Below are 21,345 nucleotides of genomic sequence, written 5' to 3' on the forward strand. Positions count from 1 at the left end.
GTTGGGCATATATCTTTATCTATTGTCAAAGAGAGGTGGAAGAGTTTCACAGCATAGATCTCTCAAAAATTGTTAAAAAAATTGTTTTCTCATTTTTTCCTCTTACCTCATCACTATCTGCACATTCTTCATAGGCTGAGGGTCCCAGAGTGTCAGAACAAGTTCTTAATACCACTTCTTTTGAAAATTTAAAACTGTTGGGTGGAGGCCTCATACTTACTTTGGCATTTTGATGGCTGTTTTTCACAGGTGCCCTGTCTAGACTGATGTAGGAAGACGCCTCTTTGAAATCCTGAACCCTTATTTGTCTGTCTGGTTCTGACTCAGATGTTCAAAGTGGATTTTATAGTAATGTTCTACCCTTTAAACATGTCATAAAATATAGGAAATTATATAATCTCAAACAAAAGACCTTTGTGATAAAATTTGGACAGAATTGTTGTTCTTTGGTAACTAATACTTTAAACCAAATAAATGAGCAATGTACTACAAAAGACAACAAGGGAAAAACTCTAATTTCCCAGTCAATCTGCCTTTCTAATCAATCAATCAATCAATCTGCCTTTCTAATAATCTTCAGAAGGAACAAATAACAGTTATTGCAATGAAACATCTATGGCTGCTTAACAAAGTCCAGAAAGCCACTCCCAGTCTGCAATTAATTCCTCAGTAATATTCTTTAAAGTGATATTCTAGGTCTCCCACTGTAGTTCCTAGATTTCTATGAGAGCCAATCCTTCCAGCTAGCTTGTCAACATTTGTAAGAGAAGATGCACCCTCACAAAAACAATGTATATACAAATTATTCTATGGCCCATTTAGAATGGATTCTATTAGAAAAATAAAATACACAATATATCACAACTGGCAATAGATATTTATCTTCCAGTGGAGGTTCATGGAAAACTAAATTGCACATATTCAGACCCTGTAGATTTATATTTTCCATCAACCCAAACATCCTTTCTTTCCTCCTCTCCTGTTTTTTTTTTTTCATATGAAAACCATCTGTCCTGGTTTCATTTATCCAATGATGAGAAATGCACTATGTTTGTTTTTCTAATGGTTCACTTATTTGGAGGATCTAATCCCTTACATGTAAATGTGCACCTATACATATATATTCTTTCTGTTTTTTATTCAGTGGTACCCTCATAATCTTTCCCCCTTTATCAAGCTACATTATAGCAGAAATACTATCACAATAAGAGAAAAGTGGAATAAAGAAAAAACTGAGGCCTGCCACCAGTTATTCACGCTTGCAATCCCAGCTACTCAGGAGGCTGAGATGTGAGAATCACCGTTCAAAGCCAGCTCAGGCAAGAAAGTCCTTAAACTCTTATCTCCAATTAACCAACAGAAAACCTGCAGTGGCTCTGTGGCTTAAATGGTACAGTTCTTGCCTTGAGCTGAAGAGCTCAGGGACAGAGCCCAGGCCCAGAGTTACAGCCCAATGACCGAAAAAAAATTGACTATGGTATAACCCTTGTCCCTGTATTGGATTCCAGTGCCCTGCATCTTGTACATACATTTTTCTTATTTGGGGAGTGGGAGGGAGGGAAATAACAAAATGCTGAAACAAGGATACAGGTTGACCCATTGTAACAATAAGATGTACAAGCCACTATGTTGAAAATAAACTTTTCAACCTGGTGGGGGGAGGAGTTGGGGAAGGGAGGGATGGTAGGAGAAAAACAAAGGAGAGGGTAACAATGCTTAATAGGAAATATACTCATTACCTTACTCATGCAACTGTAACCCCTCAGTACAGTATCTTTGCAATAAAAATATTTAAGAAATTGAATGCATTCTCACAGAACCATGTTTTCCCCTGGTGCAGTGACTTTTGGAATGGGCTTTAGTATTTCTTAACTATTTTCTTTATATCCTTTGTAGAGCAAGTTCTCAAGTTCTCTAAACTTCTTTATACCTATAGTCTGGTGGTACAATTTTCATTCTTTAGGAAATGGTTTTTAAACTTTGATGGGCATTAGAACCAGTTAGAGAACTTGTTAAATTATAGCACATTTCTGGGCCTCATTCCCAGAGGTTCTGATTCAGAAAGTCTGGGCTGGAGGCCAAAAATCTACATTTCTAATAAGTTTTCAGGTGATGTTGATAATGTGGGCTGAGAGGTTACCTTTTACAAACCATAGACTCAGGGTATCCTATCGTTAAGTAGACAAAATGTAGAAAAATACGTTATTGATAAACTGAGATTTTCTTATGTAGATTATTATTTCTTACAATTTAATAATGGCTAAAATGAGTTTTGTAAGGAAGTTTTTTTTCTGAAAGAAAAGTTTTCTTAAAGAGTTTTTTTTCTTAAAGAAGTACTGAGCATATTAAAACCCCACCAAAGCAAGAGTATTTCTATCACAAATCTAGTCTGAACATTTTTTTTCAGATTGGAATGCAATTCACTGGGAGTCTGAGCAATGCTGAACCCTCGGTTCTAAATAATGCACCAGCCTAAGCCAATGTTGAAGGATGAAATTGTTGAGACACAAGGTGCCATTTACTTTTCTTCGATAGTTCATCTGCTTCTAGTTATGGGCATGACAATCATATATAAGAAGTTACATTAAAAGAGATATCACTTATCTTTCAATTGTTTATTTTAACAATATTCAAAAGCATGATCATTGACATGATTTTAAAAGTCCCAGATTTAGTTTTGTCTAGCCAAATATTTTGATAAAGTGAGAATTTAGTCTAAAAGTCATGGATTGGCAAGAACAATTGGTTTGCAAGGCCAGACAGGAGTTTTATCCAGTTTGGAGAGAAGCCTGTAGTGACTTTGGGAGTTGGCCTTCGAATTCTCTTTGACTAGCTCCTTTGTTTCTAACCTTTGTGGAGCCAGTTCCTGAGTTCTCTCAAGTCCCTCTTGCAGCAGTAACTCAAGATCACTCCCTTCCTACTTCCAGATCTTTTCTTGCTTATGGAAAGTCCTCATGCTCATGTCACTGACTGTGACATGTTAGAATTTGAAATGTCCTATTCCCTAGGGCTATCTTTTATTTATTCAGACCTTCCCAGGACCAACATTCGTTTCTCTGTACTTGTTCAAATCTATTCCATTCAGACTATTTAACCAACCTTCCTATATTGAATATTGAGATTGTTACCAATATTTGGTACTTGGTATCATATCTTGCTTATTCTTTTCTCAATTGTATATTGAGAAGTTGTATATAAGGATAGAAAGCTATCCACCTATTACAAATTTTACATCTTGGCATGCAAAAATATTTGGTACTTTTTTTTTCCCAAAGAAAACGAACTCTTTTACAAGGTAGAAGCCAAACAAACTAATGAACTGTATGGTTTAGATTAATGTTTACTTTAATTTTAATGTCCAAATATTTTTTATTTAAAAAAATAAACATGCACTCTGAATAACATCAATCAAAAAGTACACAGAAAAATAGACAAAATATAAGTCTACACAGGAAAATGATTGTCACTAGGTAAATGTTATTTTCAATATTTTCCTACACTAGTCTTAAGTAGTATTTAATTTCAAATTAAAGTAATTTAATAATATTAAGTATTTCAGAGCACCAAATAAAATTTACAGAAGGTATTAGAGAGCATGAATCAATATTTAAAAATTATAGTTTACACAGTAAGTACACATCAACCAGATTAAATTCTAGTACTATCTCTTTGCTGTGTAAAATCTTAAAAAAATTTTCCTTCCTAGCCATGGAAACTTGATATTCTTGGTCTAGAAATAAAGGTCTGAATAACCTAGGACCTTTGAGTTACTGCCTTTCATTGTCCCACATTGTATCTCAATAAGATTTTTAACATTGATGGATGAAGTCTAGATTCTGTTGCCTTTGGTCATGCTTTACTATTTACTATTTCTGCAAATCAATGCTGCCAATCTTTCCTGTAAAACCAGCCCTGTCTTCCATGATTTTTTTTTTTTTGTCATGGGGCTTGAACTCAGGGCTTGGGTGCTACTCTGAGTTCTTTTTGCTCAAGGAAAGCACTCTACCAGGTCGAGCCACACCTCCACTTCCAGTTTGAGATAGGGTCTCATGGACTTTTCTGTTTGGGCTGACTTTGAACAGTGATCCGCAGATCTCAGCCTCTTGAGTAGCTAGGTTTAGCGGTGTGAGCAACAAGTGCTCAGATCTTCCATGGACTTTTAAAATTCTTCTAATCCTGGCATCAAAGTGCACTTCCAATTTCATTTTTCAGGCTCAATCACCTCACTTCTTCCTTTGTAGTATTTAGGCACATATATTAACTCTACTTTATTATCACATATGCTTTTGGTGGCATGAGGACAACTGTTAACCTATGGTAACTAGTAAAATCTATGTGCACAATTATGGTCAGTTATTTATGGAAACACAATGAATCCTGCCACTTACTTAGACTCTTAGATATATTTATGTGAGATCCTAATTTCTTTACATCTCCCTTTTCTTATTTAGAAAATCAAGGATAAATGTATTTGTGTTGCTGAGGATTCAGTGAGACAATTGTATACATTGACTACTGCCGTGAGTGTGCAGATTTTCTGCAAGAAGGTCAAATGCAGTGATTTTATGAAGAAGGATAACCTTCCAAGGATTTGCCCTGACATGAACATTAGAGGTAAATGGGGAAATTCTGACAGCTTCAGGACAAGACGTCCTTTACCCTGTTGTCTCAGATAGAAGGAAAAAGAAAGTGAGAACCGCAGGTGGTGGCACTATAGCCATGCTTAGGTACCTATTTTTAGATACTGATTGGCAGTACCTATATTTAGTTGCAAAGGAATCTTGGATTTCAGTCTCAATTTTATACTTTGCTGAGATTCAGGAGGTAGAGCCTCCTGAAGAGTCAGGGGAGGAATGGAGCTAACAACAGTCACAACAAAACCCGGACTGCAAGCCTTGAAAGACTGCAGTTCAAACCCAACTGGGTGGATTTCCAACAAAGGCCTATGAGACTGATTTTCTCATAGATTCTTTCTGATCTCTCTAGCACAATCCTTCTGTTATTCTTTAGCTTAGATTAAATAAAGCAAAACTCACAACATAAAGATTTTAACACATTTGTTTAAATATGGCTTTAGAAATTACAATCGACGCTTATAAATATGTTAGATTTGTACTAAGACTTAAACTATACATTTAATAGTAGAAGTCCATTGTAGGTAGAAAAGGTCTGTTTTATAAGTGTATATATGTATATATATATATATATACATACATATGTATAGATAGATTTATCTATCTATATAGTTGTATATTTTACGCCCCCAAATTCAGAGTGCTCTACTCATTGACACAAGGACAGACATCCCAACAAAGATCAATATATAGCTTCTCTCAGAAGCAGCTTCTGTGTTCATCCTAGCATCAAGGGTGGTCCTCTCCTTTCTATCTGTCCACAGCCACAGAACTGATTCCCCCCCACCCCCCCCAACTTCTTGGAAAGCTGAGGAGTGTATTGGAGCTCAGGATGCAAATGGCAAAGTAGAGCACTCAGAATTTGGGGGCCTTCAAAGAAACATAGGTCCCATGGTTTCCCTTATTTGCAATATCTAGTATATGTATGAGTCAAGCGGAAAAGGTCAGATAAAGTGATGTCAGGAAAATGAACCCTTAGCTATGTATTTTAATGTTTTTTTCTTTCATGCATGTGTTTCTAACGCATTATAAGATTATCTCTTTGTTGCTTTGTATGTCCCTCCCCCACAGTATAACCCCTGCTTTCACTATATTTGATGTCAGTATAACTTGTGGAGGAGAGGGGGAAAAACAGTTGTTTAAGGATACAGGCGGACCTGATGCAGCAACGAGAAGTATAAGTTGTCATGTCCAAAACGAGCTTTACAACGTCGGTTGGGGGGGTGGGGGGAGGGGAAGGAGAAGGGTTGGGATTGGGGGGGAAGGGGGTGGCTGGGAAGGGATGTGAAGGGTAAACCAAAGGAGGAGGCTGCAATGCTTGGTAAGAAATGTACGCATTACCCCTCTGTACAGTATGTTCACAAATAAAATAAAATAAAATATAAAAAAAAGAATTTGGGGGCCTTAAAAGATAAATCGATATAGATAAAGATCTAAGTATAGAGATATATCTATAGAAAGATATATAGATCTCTCTCCATATATGTATATATATTTAGTTCTTTACCATTCTCTATGTTTCTAGAATTATGTTGCTACCGAAAGAGAAAATGACAATTAGCATCATTCCTTCCTCTTCATGTTTGGCTCTGCAATATTTTAGGTTTTATACTATGCAATGCACTCTGCCAACGATAGTGCATGAGGATTACCGCATTTTCTCGTGTGACAATGTGATGTTTGTCTGGTAGTTTTGAAGGTCATGAAACACACGATAAAGAAGCATTCTGTGTATTCTTAGATTCTTGCATTTTTATTTTAAAACAAATTTCACATAGATTAAGATCTACTATTAAACAACATGGTACATTAATTAAATGCCTTGTCATAACTATTTTAAGCTCTGTTAGAAAAATAAACATCTCACAACAATCTACAGTGTCAGCTCTTTAATAAATACATAAAACAGAAGTTAGTAGTCAATCAGTTATGTGAACAGGTTCATAGTATATTATGTGAAATTATCATATTCTCAATCTCCATTATCATTTAAGGCAATTTAACTTTATGTGTAGTCCAAAGCCAGAAATAATACAAAACATCTCCAGTAAGAATTTGTTTCCTCCTTATAGCTCTTGTATATTCAAATATTTTAATTTAAAAATACATTCTATATTAAAATTTTTTTACAAAGGCAGTACCTGTTAAATGAAACAAAATAAAGTTATGTCACTGATAATTTAAGAACATTTCTAATTATTTTTGCAGAGGTTGATAAAAACCTTAGCAAAGCAGCTGGCAAATGTAAAATAGTTTTAAAGATTTAAATATACACAAATGAATTTCTATATTAATATGTACAAATTTGCACTTTTCATAATTTAGAGTTAAAATATCTTGCACTCCATATTTTTAATAACATCTCTGTACCATCTTGTCTCCCAGTCACATTTGTCCGTGGGGCAATGCAAATTCAGTAAATGATCTTCAGGCAGGTCCTATTTCCACCCCGATGGTCACAGTGGTTTTGTTATTCTGTCCTGTTCGGCAATTTTAACTGAAATGAGTGAGAGAAGCTAGAAACCCAATCAAAAGAGTTAGCTTACAACAGTAAATTTTATTCAGAAAAGTATTTCAGGTAGATATAAGAGTAGTGTTGTTACTCTCAGTTATTTCATGAAAAGCTGCCCAGAGAGTTGAACAATTGTTTCACATAATTAAAATAACTTAAATATACAGTTTTACAATCATCATTACATGGGCTTGGCAGGAAATTTATCCGAGCTGAGGAACATCTCAAATGAACCGAAAGGATTAAGACAAGTAAGAAAAGCAAAGATCAAAGACAAGAGTTGTTTTCCACAAACTGAAGGTTGTATCATATTTTTCTCCTGTCATTGATATAAGACATACAAAATGCTGTAAAATCTATTGTGATGGTTTTCATGTAATATTTTTCCAGTTGATTAAAAAAGGGAGATGATTTTTACAAAAGAAAGGAATAGAAGGAATTTTGTTAAGAAAATTGTGAGAAAACCACCCATTCTTGTTAATTAAGATAGCTAGATAGCTTTGCTGAAATGACAAGTACTACTACAAAACATAAACAGAAGTTTGAAGCTTTCATAAGTTCTGGATACACAGGATTTTAGCCTATATTCATTTAGGCTCCAAATGGAGTTGCATGTGATTCAGTTACGCTGAAAATTAGCCTCATACATTATCATGAACGAATTCACAAACATTGATAAGAAAAAGAATATCCCTACATCCACGACTGATTAGTTAAAATTGAATTAGTGTAATACCACCCAAGCTATACCTAAGTTGCCAACAAGTTCAAGAGACATCACAGCTATAGAAATGTTACATTTAAAATGTGAGTGCCCTACAATTAATGAGACACATAGGGATATATATAACCAGCTGCACATAAGAAAGTTGCTATGGAGGAGTTATGAAAGAAAAGAAAAAGGAAATGATTTGAGAGAATACTAGTTATATATTCCTTTGAAGAAGTTTGAATGGCATGAAATGGAGCTCTTTAGCCAATATATGCACAATGATTGAGCTGTGTAATTGCATTTCATTTGCTGTTTTAATGAAAACGTATAGGTCTCAAATCCTTCAGAATGGAAAGCATTATGAAAACTTACAATTCTTAGCTTTTAATTGGTCTCTCAGATTCGAATGTATGTTAAAATCAACAAAGTCTTTGGAGAGGAAGGACATATTTATACCATTAAATGATGTTCATTTGTTTCACATTTGTTTCACAATGCGTGTTAGTAAGCTTGAAGCATTTGAGCAATTCCTTGGGCAAAGTAATCAAAGAAAACAAGAGTCAAGAAAGTAAGGAAAGGCCAGAAAAGTCTAATTGACTTTACCAGGTTAGCGGGAGCAATAAGATTCTATAATTTTCATAGCTTATCATAAGATATTTCAGTGTTTTATGGATGCCCATTTCTATTCACAAGAACTGTTTCCAAAGAGATTAAATAGATATTACAAATACCTGTGATTTTATTCTTTGGTGAAGTATTGCATCTGATGCATCCACTATCTTTGATTTTTTAAAAATTTAATCCCCAGATATACTTATGGTTAATTTTTTTAAACAAAAGTTAAATTGAACATTTGGGACAGATTTTCAGTGAATTCCTAAGCCTGCCAAAGAATGTAGAGGGCTTTATAAATAGTAGAAAATTCCAAACATATAGCAAATTTCTATAAACATTTTTGCACTGCAATATAAAGATGTCTCAGAGAAAGAAGTTGCTTACAGCTTTATGTGTGTGTGTGGGGGTGGTGTGTGTGTGTGTGTGTGTATATAATGTGGCACTTTTTAAATTGTTACCTACTTTAGAACCTAAAATATGCTTCTGAACCAAAAATGTTGTTCGAGTTCTTAATTTTTGCTAATAATTTAAGATTAGATTAGTCATGTTTAATATCAATAAATCTCAAAAGGCTCCTGTGTTCATAGTAGTTGAAAGTGAGCTCTATTTACATGTTATTAAATCTAAGGATACCCTGTATCACCTTTTAATTAATTCTAACTAGTCAAATAATAATTCTCTCCTCACAATGCACTACATAATTATTCAAGTAAAATATAATCTCTAAACTCATTAAGAATTAGCTCTTTAAGAAAGGTTAAAAGGAAGCATTAAGAAATCCCGAGTTTAACTACATATCATCACCTAGCTCTGAAATTACTTCCTGTGGTACCAGTATTGGTCCATTTTAAGTTAGTGCAAACAATAATGGTTTGGAAAATATAAACCTTTGATTTTTTTATGATTTCATTTTATTATGCTCTTTTGCTCATTACACAGGGAAGTAAGATTATTTTGTATAAACACTGTAATGTTCATTTTTAAATGATCAACATTTTATTTCTACTTTTTCCTCTTAGTGACTTGTCAAGTATCCATTTGTTTGTGTTTATCAAAGAATACTATAGGTGACAGAGGATAAAATGCAATTTTTATTTTATCTTCAGTGACCAAAGCTTTCATTACACTTTCTTCTTCTTTTTTTGCTTTTACTAGGGCTTAAATTCAAGTCCTTGCAACTTTGGAGATGCTTTTCTTTCTCATCACTGTTATGCTTCACTGCATGGATCAAACCTCCAGCCTGGACCTTTACTAGACAATTGGAGATAAAGTCACTTAGCCTTTATGCCCCAGGGGTTGGCTTCAAATTGAGGTCTTCCAGGTCTCAAGTCCCTGAGTAACTATGATTATAGCCATTCGTGCCTGATATATTAGCGACCAAAGTATTTTCTTACATAAGTGAATCACAGTACTAAACTAGGAAAACACCCCTAATCTTTTTCTCTTAGGGAAAGAAATGTAATTCAGTTTAACATCCTAATTGCTTTGCTGCAGTCTGGATCTGTTGCATCTAGAACAATTTATGTGTTTTTCAGTTCTCTTTAGAGGAGCATGGAAGTAAATCTTCATTATAATGCAAATATCTAGAATTTCACTGAGGTTCTGGAGGACAGCAAATATAGGAGGTTAGTTATTGGATCATATTTTTAAGTGAATTCTTTAGTTGGTATAACTAGGTGTAACTCTGAACTACACACAGGAGGGTTGGAAGTTAGAATTCATGGGTCTCTGTATCAGGGCTTCAAGATGAGCAGTGTACAACTCCAGGGAGCACTGGAGGCTAGCAGGGAGCCATGCGGGCTAGGATGATGTTATGCCATGCTGCAGTCTCTTATCAGGAGGGGATGGGCAGGGAAACCTGGAAACTCATTATGAACCATTCAGTTTAACTTAATGTGCTGTGAAATTTTCTCATTCTCATATACTTAAGACATCAGTAAATCATACTTACATATAGTTGCCAATTGAATGTTTAAAACTTCAGGAGGTAGCATGATCTTGTGCAAAGGACACTGGCCTTGTAATGAGAAGGCAGCTAATTTCTAATGTGGTCACTTTACTGCTTGGGTAGTTTTTTTGAGGTTTTTTTTTGAGAAATCATTTAAAATTTCTAAACTCAGTTCTATGGCTAACTGAAAGGAGGAATTAGCTTATTCTGAATCCCTTACCTTATCACCAACCTTCCTCCAATTTTGTACTTTTATGAACTCTGGTGAGTAGGGTTCAGTAGATTCAGGGCAAGAAGGTCTTTTGGTGTATGGAAGAGCAAAAAAGAATAGTTTTACATTTGAGAAATGTTGATATCTACTTGAAATCAAGACCTAAGAAACCTTATTTAAAATATGGTATTTGACTAGAAGCAGAATTTCTAAATATCTTGTGCATTTCAGTTTACCAATTTCAATTCACTGTTAGATCAAATGAAATGGTGAAATCATCCAGTTTACCAGGTAAGAAGATATGAAACTCCTCATCTTCAAACAACAAACCCCTTTAGATTTAGAAGATCCTTTACAGTGTCCCTTATTAACATTCAGCTTTTACAACTAGTATTCTAATAAAGTGACAATGTATTACAGGTTTTTATGGCAGTAGTAACTTAGCACTTATTAAATCCAGTCATCTGTGACATAAACATCCTGAAAGGAAGAAAAACAAAACATAAATGGCAAAAGAAGAGAAGGTTGGATTCAGCATCCATTTTCGAAAAGTGGCAAACATAAATACACATGCAACAAACTATACAGTTTCAAAAGCAAAACCCATTACAATTAAGATTCTGTCCACCTCTTGAAGGGGTGAAACTGTAACCATTTATTCATCTGACTGTTCTTGTCTAGCCTCTTCCAATTGTGGAAGCGTGCAGTCACTTCAGAATGGAACTGCCAGATTAGATACTTCTCACCTGCATGCTCGGTGCAGGGCTCACTGCATCCTTGCAAAGACACAGTGCTAATTTGCCTGTGAACATTGTGTCTCTCAAGGAAGCAGAAGAAGGGCAGGTATCTGTAAAGTGTAATCAGTGCTCTTCAGAATACCTACATTCTATGCTGCTCTAAATAAGTTATATATTACAGTAAAGTGCTACAATGACACTAGTCTTTAAACAGTAGTAAGACACATTTTTCTCTGAAAAATTCAGCAGCTAGGTGAGTCACATGACGATGATGATGCTTGCCAGCACTCAACCAGGAAGGGACACAATCTTGAACAACTTGTCTTCTCCTGTGACTATTTTTTAGTAGCAATTATTTTAAAAATCCAGTTTCCCATAGAATACTATTTTATCTTTGCTTAGAAGTTGCACCTGAAAGTCTCATGAGCATTTAGTTTGCTGATATCCAGTTTTATTTCTTCAGGTTTCTCACGTCGGTAGGTTACTGTTCTTGTGCAAACACTTTGTAGAAGCAATTTATCCTTGATGGAGAAGAAATAGTATTATTAATTAATTAGTAATTAAGGGCCTAAATATTGTAACTGGATCATAATATACTGACTGCCCCTTTTTTAAAAAAAATCACTAACCTTTTTTGAGGTGGATGCTCTGTAATCTGATGAAGACTTGATTTTATTACTATTCCATTGTAGTATCACCTGTCTAACAATAAGGACTTTAAGCAACCCAATCAAGAATGTAACTATGAATATGATGAAAAATATTCTCAAGTAACTTGGAGTAGATAAGCATTCTGCAAGAGAGCAAACAAATAAACAGGTTTAAAACACGTCAAGGGGATAAATCAAACATTTCTATCAAGTCCAGGCTGCTTACATCTCAATGAATAGACTCAGAGATATTCACAAATCTGCATTTCTGAAAAAAACAAGGGACTGAAATTACTGTTGATTCAAAATGGTCAACTTTAATTTTTATTGCATGTTTGTTATTAAGATGTTTTCAACAGAAAACCTTCCTTAGGAGAATAATCACAAATTATTGCATTATTTCTTTACTGCTTGATTCTGTAATTGTGTTAGATGGGATATGCCCAAGTCCTTTACCCAAAGGGGGAGTTTGTGTGTGTGTGTGTTGTTGTTGTTGTTGTTGGGCATTATGTCAAAAATGGCATTTTAAAAAGTTATTTCACGGTTCAGGGCTTTAGCATATGTTTCCTTTGTTATTCTTCTTCTTCATTTGCTGAATACCAGTAATGGAAACTACAGCAAATATCTATAGAAGCTAAATTCAGTACTCTTCTAATTGAAGCATAAATATTCCCTCTGAAAGCTCAGTGTAAGATTTCATTATTGTTACACATGGCTTCACCAGGAAATAGGAGTGTCCAATTTGGGAAAATACACAAAGCTCTTGCCTCACTTTTTTATTAATTGAATTTTTACTTGTCTGTTCACTGAATCTATTCTGCTTGCTTCCAAAATTTCATTACGTGTTTCTTTTCTGACCACAAATAAATACAAGAGAAAGCAATACCAATGCCATGGTGAGAATTGCAGCATGCTGAGACCTCTCTCTTTCAGCAACAGACCTTTGGCAAAACTCTCACTGGAAAATCTGCAGGCTCTGTTGTTGCCAGAGGTATTACCCTAATCTTAGAGGAACAAGGTTGCACAATACTGGGTATTTCACAGGAGTCATCAGTGGCTCCAGATTCATAAATGACTTCCTGGCCTAAAAAGGTATTGGTTCCTCTGCCCACTTCTGCAGACTTTGGGGACCTCATCTAAAAGTTGAAGTCATCCTTGACTCTAGAGAGCTTGAGAATAGCACATCATCCAAACCTGGGTGACTTAGGTCCCAATTTTGAGTGATAACCAGCTATGCTCTTGAGTAACGCAAAAGCCCAAATGACAAAGACAAATGATCCTCTCCATAAATGAAGACTGAATAGAGATGGATTTCTTTTAATTACTTCAAAGGGAACTTGAGAAGAAGGTCAAAGACAGACCCCAGGGTTACTCACTGGAGTGAAAACACCAGGTGTCTGGCGTAAGACTTTCATGTTTATAGATTGTATGGCAGTGGAATCTGAGCTGGAGTGTTTGAAGGGTGATGGCCTTTGAACTCCCACAGCCACCTTCAGGTTAATAGCCCTCTTGCCTTTTGTCCTGATGGACTGTCAGGTTCCTTGGCTGATTGAGGCCACTAGACAGCTAGTGCAGATCTGATCCCATTTCCTGGCTTTTTGCCTGGTAGATGCTTAGCCAGAGAGACTGAAGGAAGGCCCTTTAAGTGTGATTGAGTGGATAGATAATAAGAGGTGCCTAACCAATGCCCTTTCCCCCTCTTTGCACAAAAGTTGTCAATGTGAAGGGAGCCCGCTAGCTACTAAATACATTTCAGAGACATTTCTAGCAGATTAATACAGAGGACATTATTGTTCAGATTTCAGAGTTCAGAGTTCAGATTTGCATGAATTTTGAAATGCTATAGAGGGTCAAACATTTAGCTCTGGCCTATGCTTTTCTTATTTTAGAACAGACCAGGGCTTTTCTTAAGGAGCTTTAAGGAAATTCTGTTTGTAACAACACTTAAGGGAGTATAGTGTTTACTTCATGTAATAAATGATATGTTGACAGTAAAGGCCCTATTTGTTAGAAAGGCTAGTTGGCTTTCTACAGTGGTATTACAGTCCCAGCTGGCAGCATATGGGGCTGTTTCAGAACCAAATTCATTATGGGTTAAGATGAGGGTGGATACAAGGAAAAAGGAAACAAATCTCAAGACAAAGTTTATTCTGCTTTGACATCTCCCTAAGAGCTGGGATTTTTCTTCCAGTATGGAGGAGAGACTTGCAACAGTAAAAGTAGTTTCAATAAAGACAGTAGGAGAAATTTCAGTGACACCCTCATTTCAAGATTAATTTCTAATTCCTTCTATTTCTTACCTCTGTCCAAATAATAATTTCATGTATGTGTGTGTATGTTGGTAATGGGGTTTGAATTCAGAGCCTGGGGAATGTCCCTTAGCTTTTCAAAGCTAGCATTCTGCCACTTGAGCCATACCTCCACTTCTGGTGGTGGTTAATTAGAGGTAAGAGTCTCACAGACTTCTCTGCCTGGGCTGGCTTCAAACTTGAACCTCAGATCACAGCCTCCTGAGTAGCTGGGAGTACAGGCATTAGTCTCTGGTGCCCAATGAGTTCTAGTAAAATTTTGCTTCTGAATAGTCTTAGCTTCTTCTCAGCCTACCTTGTGGTTATTAAGTGTAGTATTACTTTTTTAAATTTAATTTTATTGTCAAGGTGGTGTACAGAGGGGTTACGTTAAATACATAAGATAATGAGTACATTTCTGGTCGAACTTGTGTAATATTTCTTATCAGCTTAAAAAAACTCTTCTGCCTTGTCTTTCCCCATGTATGTATAGGTATATATGCATAGGTTATTTTAGATACTTTTTTCATCTTCAGTGGTTCATTTAATATCATATTTTCAAGAATGGTATTACCATCACCAGGAGCTGTGATAGAGTCGTAGTCCTGATGGAAAAACAAACCAACAAACCAACCTCAGGGACAGTGGCCAGGCCCTGAGTTCATGTCCCAGTGTGTGTATGGTGGTCTTAGGGTTTGAACTTGACAGCTGGACACTATCCTTGAGTTTCTCTGGCTCCAGGCTAGTACTCTACCACTTGAGTCACAACTCTATTTCAGGCTTTTATTGGTGCTTAATTGGAGATAAGATTTTCATAGACTTTCTGCCTAGGCTGGCTTCAAAGCATGATCCTCAGATCTCAGCCACCTGAGTACTAGTGTGAGCCACTAACTTCCAGATTTTCCTTTAACTTTTTTTTCAATTTTTAATTTTTTTCCTCTGATCCTTTCTATTGCTTGGTTAAGTGATTTGAGGATGAGCTTGTGGTTTACCTGGTATCTGGTCTGCATAGAGCTGCTGCTCTGCAAGAGCACATGAGGTTTTACACTGGGCACGTAGCACTTGAGACAAATTGTGAGGGTGAAGGCATTGCAGACAGTTCCTGTGAGGGGAATTGAAAACAGTTATTGCTCTAACACGGTGGTAGAATACAGTGTTTTAAAGGACAAATAAAATAAAATAGTGAGGAGATATTTGAAATTTTAATGAGGCGCATCAGGAAAAAAGATAGCATTAGGATGTTGAAATACTGCTTTTCCAAATGATTTAAACAAATTATTATGTAGAATTTGAAAAAGTCTACTTGAGTTAATGATCTGATAAAAGTAAATAATAAATCAAATAGGAAAATGAAGTAACATTTAGCTTTGTAATCTTAGAGCAGGTCTTGAATTTCACAGGAAAATTAATTATTAATTATCTAAAACTATTAATTTTACCTTATTTAACATTATCTTCCATTTATGTACTGTTGATTTATACAGTGCTTCATAGCCATTTTATTATCATTAAAATATTAAAATTAAAATGCAACATCAATAGCTAACATTATTCTGTGATTACTATGCATCAAATATATTTTGTTATATATAAATTATTTAATTGTTTCACAGAACTCTTATAAGGTATTATGATTACCATTTTTCTTTCAAACTAAGGCCCACTTTGACAACTTGTAGTGTATCAAACAAGTACCTAGGAAGGGGTTCCTATTTTCAGAAATTATTTCTGAAAATAACCTATGGGAGTGAATATGCAGATTTATTCTGAATATTTTACAGCTACCTAGTGGGCCAAAGATAAGGATCTAAGTTTCTAGCTCTTAAATTTCCCTATTCCATTTTTTTTGAACCAGTTTTGGGGCTTGAACTCGGGGCCTGGGTTCTATCCCTGAGATCTTTTGCTAAAGGCTGGCACTCTACCACTGGAGCCACAACTCCACTTCTGTTATTTTTGGTACTTAACTGTAGGTAAGAGTCTTACTGACTTTTCTGCCCAGGCTGGCTTCGAATCAAGATCTTTTGATATCATCCTCCTGAGTAGCTAGGATTATAGGCAGGAGCCACTGGTACCTGGTTCTAATACTATTATTATTATTATTATCATTGTCATTATTATTTGCAACTACTGAGATTAAGGAAGATAGACTAATGAAGAGCCATCCTAAAGGACTGCATTGCCTGTGCTGGCATCAATCATACCAGTTGTCACTGCAGGCTGTGGGACAGGTAGGGCAGTGTTCACAGAAGCGCCCGATGCTCCTGGGATCCGTGCATTCACACTTGCCACACACACAGGTGCCTCTCCCACTGCACACCTGGCCCTGGGAGTTGACACACTGCTGGGCTGATGCTGATGGGCACTGGCACCGATCCCCTTCCCAGCCACCGAAGCACTGGCATCTTCCTGCTTCACACTCTCCATGTCCTGCAACGAGGTCACCCCAGGATTTAAGTTACCATCACCATTGACTTTGCCACAAGTCCCCAAACCAGATTCCTATCTCTCCGGCAACAGTCTCAGTTGAGTGAATAAAGACATCACTTTCTACAAGGTTAGACTAAACAATGCCAGGATTTAGGAGTATCTACATTTAAAGTTGTTTAAAGGTAGATAATGTCTCCATACTAATATATTGTGCCAACAAATATGGAGGGAGTACTTGGATGTTATTCAGCACTTGATTTTATATTAAAGAATAACACTATGAAGAAGTTGAAGTAACATGTTACTTGAAGTTTTAAATTGATGACTTTTGGGTGTATGAAGGTGTGGGTATGCTGGTATTAGGGCTTGAACCCAGGGCTTCAACATTCCGCTTTTGGCTTTTAGACTTAATGTTGGTGCTCTCTCAATTGAGCCACACCTCTACTCTTGGTTTATTGCTGATAATTGGAGATAGAGGTCTCACTGACTTTTCTGAATAGGCTGCCTTAGAATCACAATCCTCAGATCTCAGCCACCTGAGTAGTTAGGCTGACAGGAGGGAGTCATCAGTGCCCAGCTTACAATGAATGACTTCTATAGTCTATTCCATTCATCTTTCTATTGCTAATGGTAAGTTTAGGAGAGGATGGAACAAAGCCTCAGTGTTGGTCGTAGTATGTCCCATGAGAAGTTTAAAAATCCTTCCATATCCTCCGGATGTGACATGAGCTGTTCTTAGGTAGTAAATGAAAAAGAAGAAGATGACATGTGGGAGATAAGGATGGATGGGGGAAAGGATGGGGAAGGGCACTTATGTGAGCAAATTCCCTGTGGAAATGTTGGTTAGGCCTAATTAAATGAATTTTACACTGCAGAAAGTGACAAAAATTTCATATGCCAATATGAAATAAAAAATTTCCAAAAGAGGTACATTTTATAGGGTTACATAGTTTTTCCCAAGCTTATTTGACTACAGACAAAACAACTTTCTGTTTTCTTCTCTCCTTCCTGTCTTCTCTCCCTTCTTCGCTTCACCCTATCTCTCTCTTATTTCTGAGTATCACACAGATTAGCTATCTCATACACTGTGATGGATGGCTCAATTTGCTACATGTAAAGTCCAGGCTGAATGAGCGTCTGCCAAATTTTGCTCCCCTGGGCAGCCTGCATGCTAAATTCCAGCCAGCTGACTAGTGAACATGTTTTTTTTTTTTTTATTTCCAAAGGGGAGTAGTGGAGAACAAGCATATCATCTCTAAAATTTTCACTCATATACAACATTCTACAACATCTCAAAGTCGATTCTCAGTTGCCTATGGGTCAGTAGTATTGTAAGTATATAGGTAGGGTCAACACATTTAGATTTTCTATTTCCCTGTAAGGACTGAGATTCTCAGTTAATTTGAAACTTTGCTCACAGATTGATTGCTATGCAGAATGATCACAGATCTCTTCCCAGTACAATAATATTTCCTTTCCTCTTCAAATAAGTAGACAGGAACTGGAAATGTGGCTCAAGTGGTAAAATATGGATGTGAGCAAAACCAAAACAAAGCAGCAACAAGAACAAAAGACAACCAAGCCAGAGTGAGGCCTCAAGTTAAAACCCCATGAAAAGAAAACATAAGTAGATAATTTCTGGTTCATTCTAAAGTCAAATACCTAAATTCTAGTCACAGCTGAGTAAGTGCTTAGAATATAAGACGTTCTATCTATATAATAAAATGGAAAGACAATTTGTCATTGTAAATTTAGGTAATATAGACCAAGTTTAGCTTATACAAGAGTAGAAAATGTATTTTTACAGGTGTGTTATGACAGTGTTATGCTAATACTGAAATGCTTTTTTTTTTACTATAAGTAAAATGTATTATATTGTCCTGGAAATACCCAAGAAGGAATGCAAATAACAGGTATTTTATTGTTAAACAGAGTTTTGTTTTAATCTTCAAAAGTTGTCCAGAAAATCTGAACACTAGCCTGTAGGTGGCAGTAAGCTCAATTAAGCAAACAATAATAATAATAATCTTGTTTTTTTTCTTTTGTATGTCATTTGAAAACTTGATCCGTGTGAGGGTCAGGAAAACTGCTCTTCTAGATCACTAGATTCCTTACTATTTTCTTGAATTTTGTCCTTTGACAATTTTGTTATTGATGGTGGTCTAAAAATAAACTGGAGAGGTTTAAATGATGGCACACTCACAATATCATCTATAATGATGCATTTAGAATATTCTAGTGAATGGAAAGCATATTTGTGTAGCTCACTTCCTTTCATACTGACAGAAATAAAATTCTCTGAGCAAGCTAGAGGGAGGGACCACTGGACAGAATGAATCAGATGTATGCAGAAGAATACCCTCATTCTTTTAGAAAACATGACAACCCTCATCACTAGTTTCCTTTCCTGGTATAAAAATTTCCACAGTCAAGGCATCTATGAAGATCATGGCTTATTTTAGGTTTTGATATAGAATGATATTTGATGCACTCCAACTATAAAGTTATGCACTGTAGATCAGTTGCTGTGATTTCCCCGAAGAGCCTGTGAAACCCTGAGCCTTCCATTCAGATTGAGCGATGGCAATTTTTAAGATGGGACCTAATGACCCACGAGCACATAGGCAAGTGTAACAGTGACTAGTGAAAAACTGTGTATTGTACTCACCGGCGCAGAGACTGCCGTGGTGATATGGACAAGAAAAGTCGTCCTTCTCGCAGAACTCTCCATACACTTTGCCAAGTTTTATTTTGTGACATAGACACTTCCCACAGACACAGACTCCGCGGCCACTGCAAACGGGTTGGTCCTTGTGTGACTGGCAGCTCTCAGACGGAAGCCGGTGTTCACTCAAGTGACACTTACTCTCATCACAGTGCAAGCACTTGGGATCCTGGAAGGCCTCATCCACACACTGCCTCTCAGGCCTTCCGCTCTCCTCACACTGGCAGCGGCAGCTTCTGTGTATGTGAATTTTAGTGGTTTCATTGAAACCAATGGGTTTTAGAATTGCAAAGCTTTTTCCTCCTGTGACCTCACAGTTTTTCATTGTGACTGTTACATTGAAAAGAACCTGTATTTGGGAGGGAAAGGAAATATATTTACATTTTTCTATATTTCTATCACTTATATCTGTTTAAGAGAGGGATGGGGAGAGGACAGACAGACAGACAGAGGCAGGAAGAGAGAGAGAGAGAGAGAAAGAGAGTGAAGGGGGGAGGGAGGAGGGAGAGAGAGAATTGGGGCTTGAACTCAGGGCCTGGGCACTGTCACTGAGCTTTATTCTTTTTTTTTTTTTTTTTGGCTTAAGGCTGGCACTTTACCACTTGAGCCCACTTGCCCACTTGAGCCACAGCCTCACTTCTGGCTTTTGGGGGGTTTAATTGGTGATAAGAGTTTCATGTACTTTATTGGCCAGGCTGGTGTTAAATCTCCATTCTCAGATCTTAACATTCTGGGTGGCTAGAATTATAGGAATGAGCCAATCAACACCTGATATTGTTTAATATTTGAATCAATTATATACCATCTTGGAGATGAAATTTTCTTATGGAGATGAAATTTCTTCTTTTTTTCATGTAATTTATTTCCTAATTAGTAAATTTGAGAATTAAAAGACTAATGATTGCAAGTTAATGCTAACCCAGCATTAAATAGACCTGATGTACCTGTTTATACCATTTTTGGTGGCTACTGTATTACAGAAATTGGGAAAGAACATACTACTTTCTGGATTCATCCTTAAATGTGAGCTTATTGAGTATTTGGCACTAGGGACAGATAAACCAAAGTAATAGGCATCTGATCTATTGGTTTAATATCTGGAGGTGTTCAAAATGAGTTTTCTTTTATTTTCCTTCTATTTTCCAGGCATCTGAGTAGATTTCACAGTCAAATTCAAATTTTAATTGATAAAAGCCAAAAATGTAACAAATCAGAGGCTTTATGTGATATTACTCAAGAGAAAGAGGCTTAGATCTCCATTTCTTAGTTTATTTTTGTTTTTGTTTTTGTTTTGGTCCGGTCGTGGGGCCTGAACTCTGGACCTGGGCGCTGTCTCTCAGCTCTTCAGCTCAAGGCTAGCGCTCTACCACTTGAGCCACAGCACCACTTTCGGCTTTTTTCTTTTTGCTTATGTGGGCTGAGGAATCAAACCCAGGGCCTCAGGCATGCAAGACAAGCGCTCTACCACTGAGCCACCTTCCCAGTCCCTCTTAGTTTTTTTTTTTAATAATTTTTATTTTTATTGTAAAGATGCTGAACAGAGGGGCTGCCGTTACATGAGTAAGGTAATGAGCACATTTCTTGTTGACCATTGTTACCCTTTCCTTTGTTTTCTCTTATAATCCTTTCCCTCCCTGACCTCAACAAACAGACATTAAGATGTTTCAGTTGGAGAAAGTCAGTCAGAAATAAAGGCCTGCTAGGCTATCAAGACTTGTTTTTTTGACGACAATATGGAGGTTTTTTCTCCTTTCGATATTTCCTTTTTTAACTTTTTTAATTTCGCATAAAATGATTGATTTAATATGTCTGTTTATTGACTCACTTTACTCTCTTTGTGTGTTTTGGCAAACAAGGCAGATATAACTTTGTTCACACTGAGCCAA

At 36.4% G+C, this 21,345-nt stretch overlaps 1 protein-coding gene across 1 annotated transcript in view; it reads right to left on the reverse strand.

The window, feature by feature from the left end:
* Nucleotides 1-10,555: 10,555 nt before the first annotated feature.
* The window catches only part of Itgb8 (integrin, beta 8), an 81,532-nt gene continuing 70,742 nt past the window's right edge, over nucleotides 10,556-21,345 (reverse strand). The window contains exons 9-13 of the mRNA XM_013023985.1: nucleotides 19,403-19,808; nucleotides 16,509-16,734; nucleotides 15,300-15,409; nucleotides 11,999-12,162; nucleotides 10,556-11,890 (exon numbers count right to left, since the gene is read on the reverse strand). Of these exons, the coding sequence (XP_012879439.1) occupies nucleotides 11,768-11,890; nucleotides 11,999-12,162; nucleotides 15,300-15,409; nucleotides 16,509-16,734; nucleotides 19,403-19,808 (1,029 nt within the window). The 3' untranslated portion in view covers nucleotides 10,556-11,767. The remainder of the gene's footprint in view (nucleotides 11,891-11,998; nucleotides 12,163-15,299; nucleotides 15,410-16,508; nucleotides 16,735-19,402; nucleotides 19,809-21,345) is intronic.

This window comes from Dipodomys ordii, unplaced genomic scaffold, assembly GCF_000151885.1.
Source record: "Dipodomys ordii isolate 6190 unplaced genomic scaffold, Dord_2.0 Scaffold72, whole genome shotgun sequence".
Taxonomy (NCBI): domain Eukaryota; kingdom Metazoa; phylum Chordata; class Mammalia; order Rodentia; family Heteromyidae; genus Dipodomys; species Dipodomys ordii.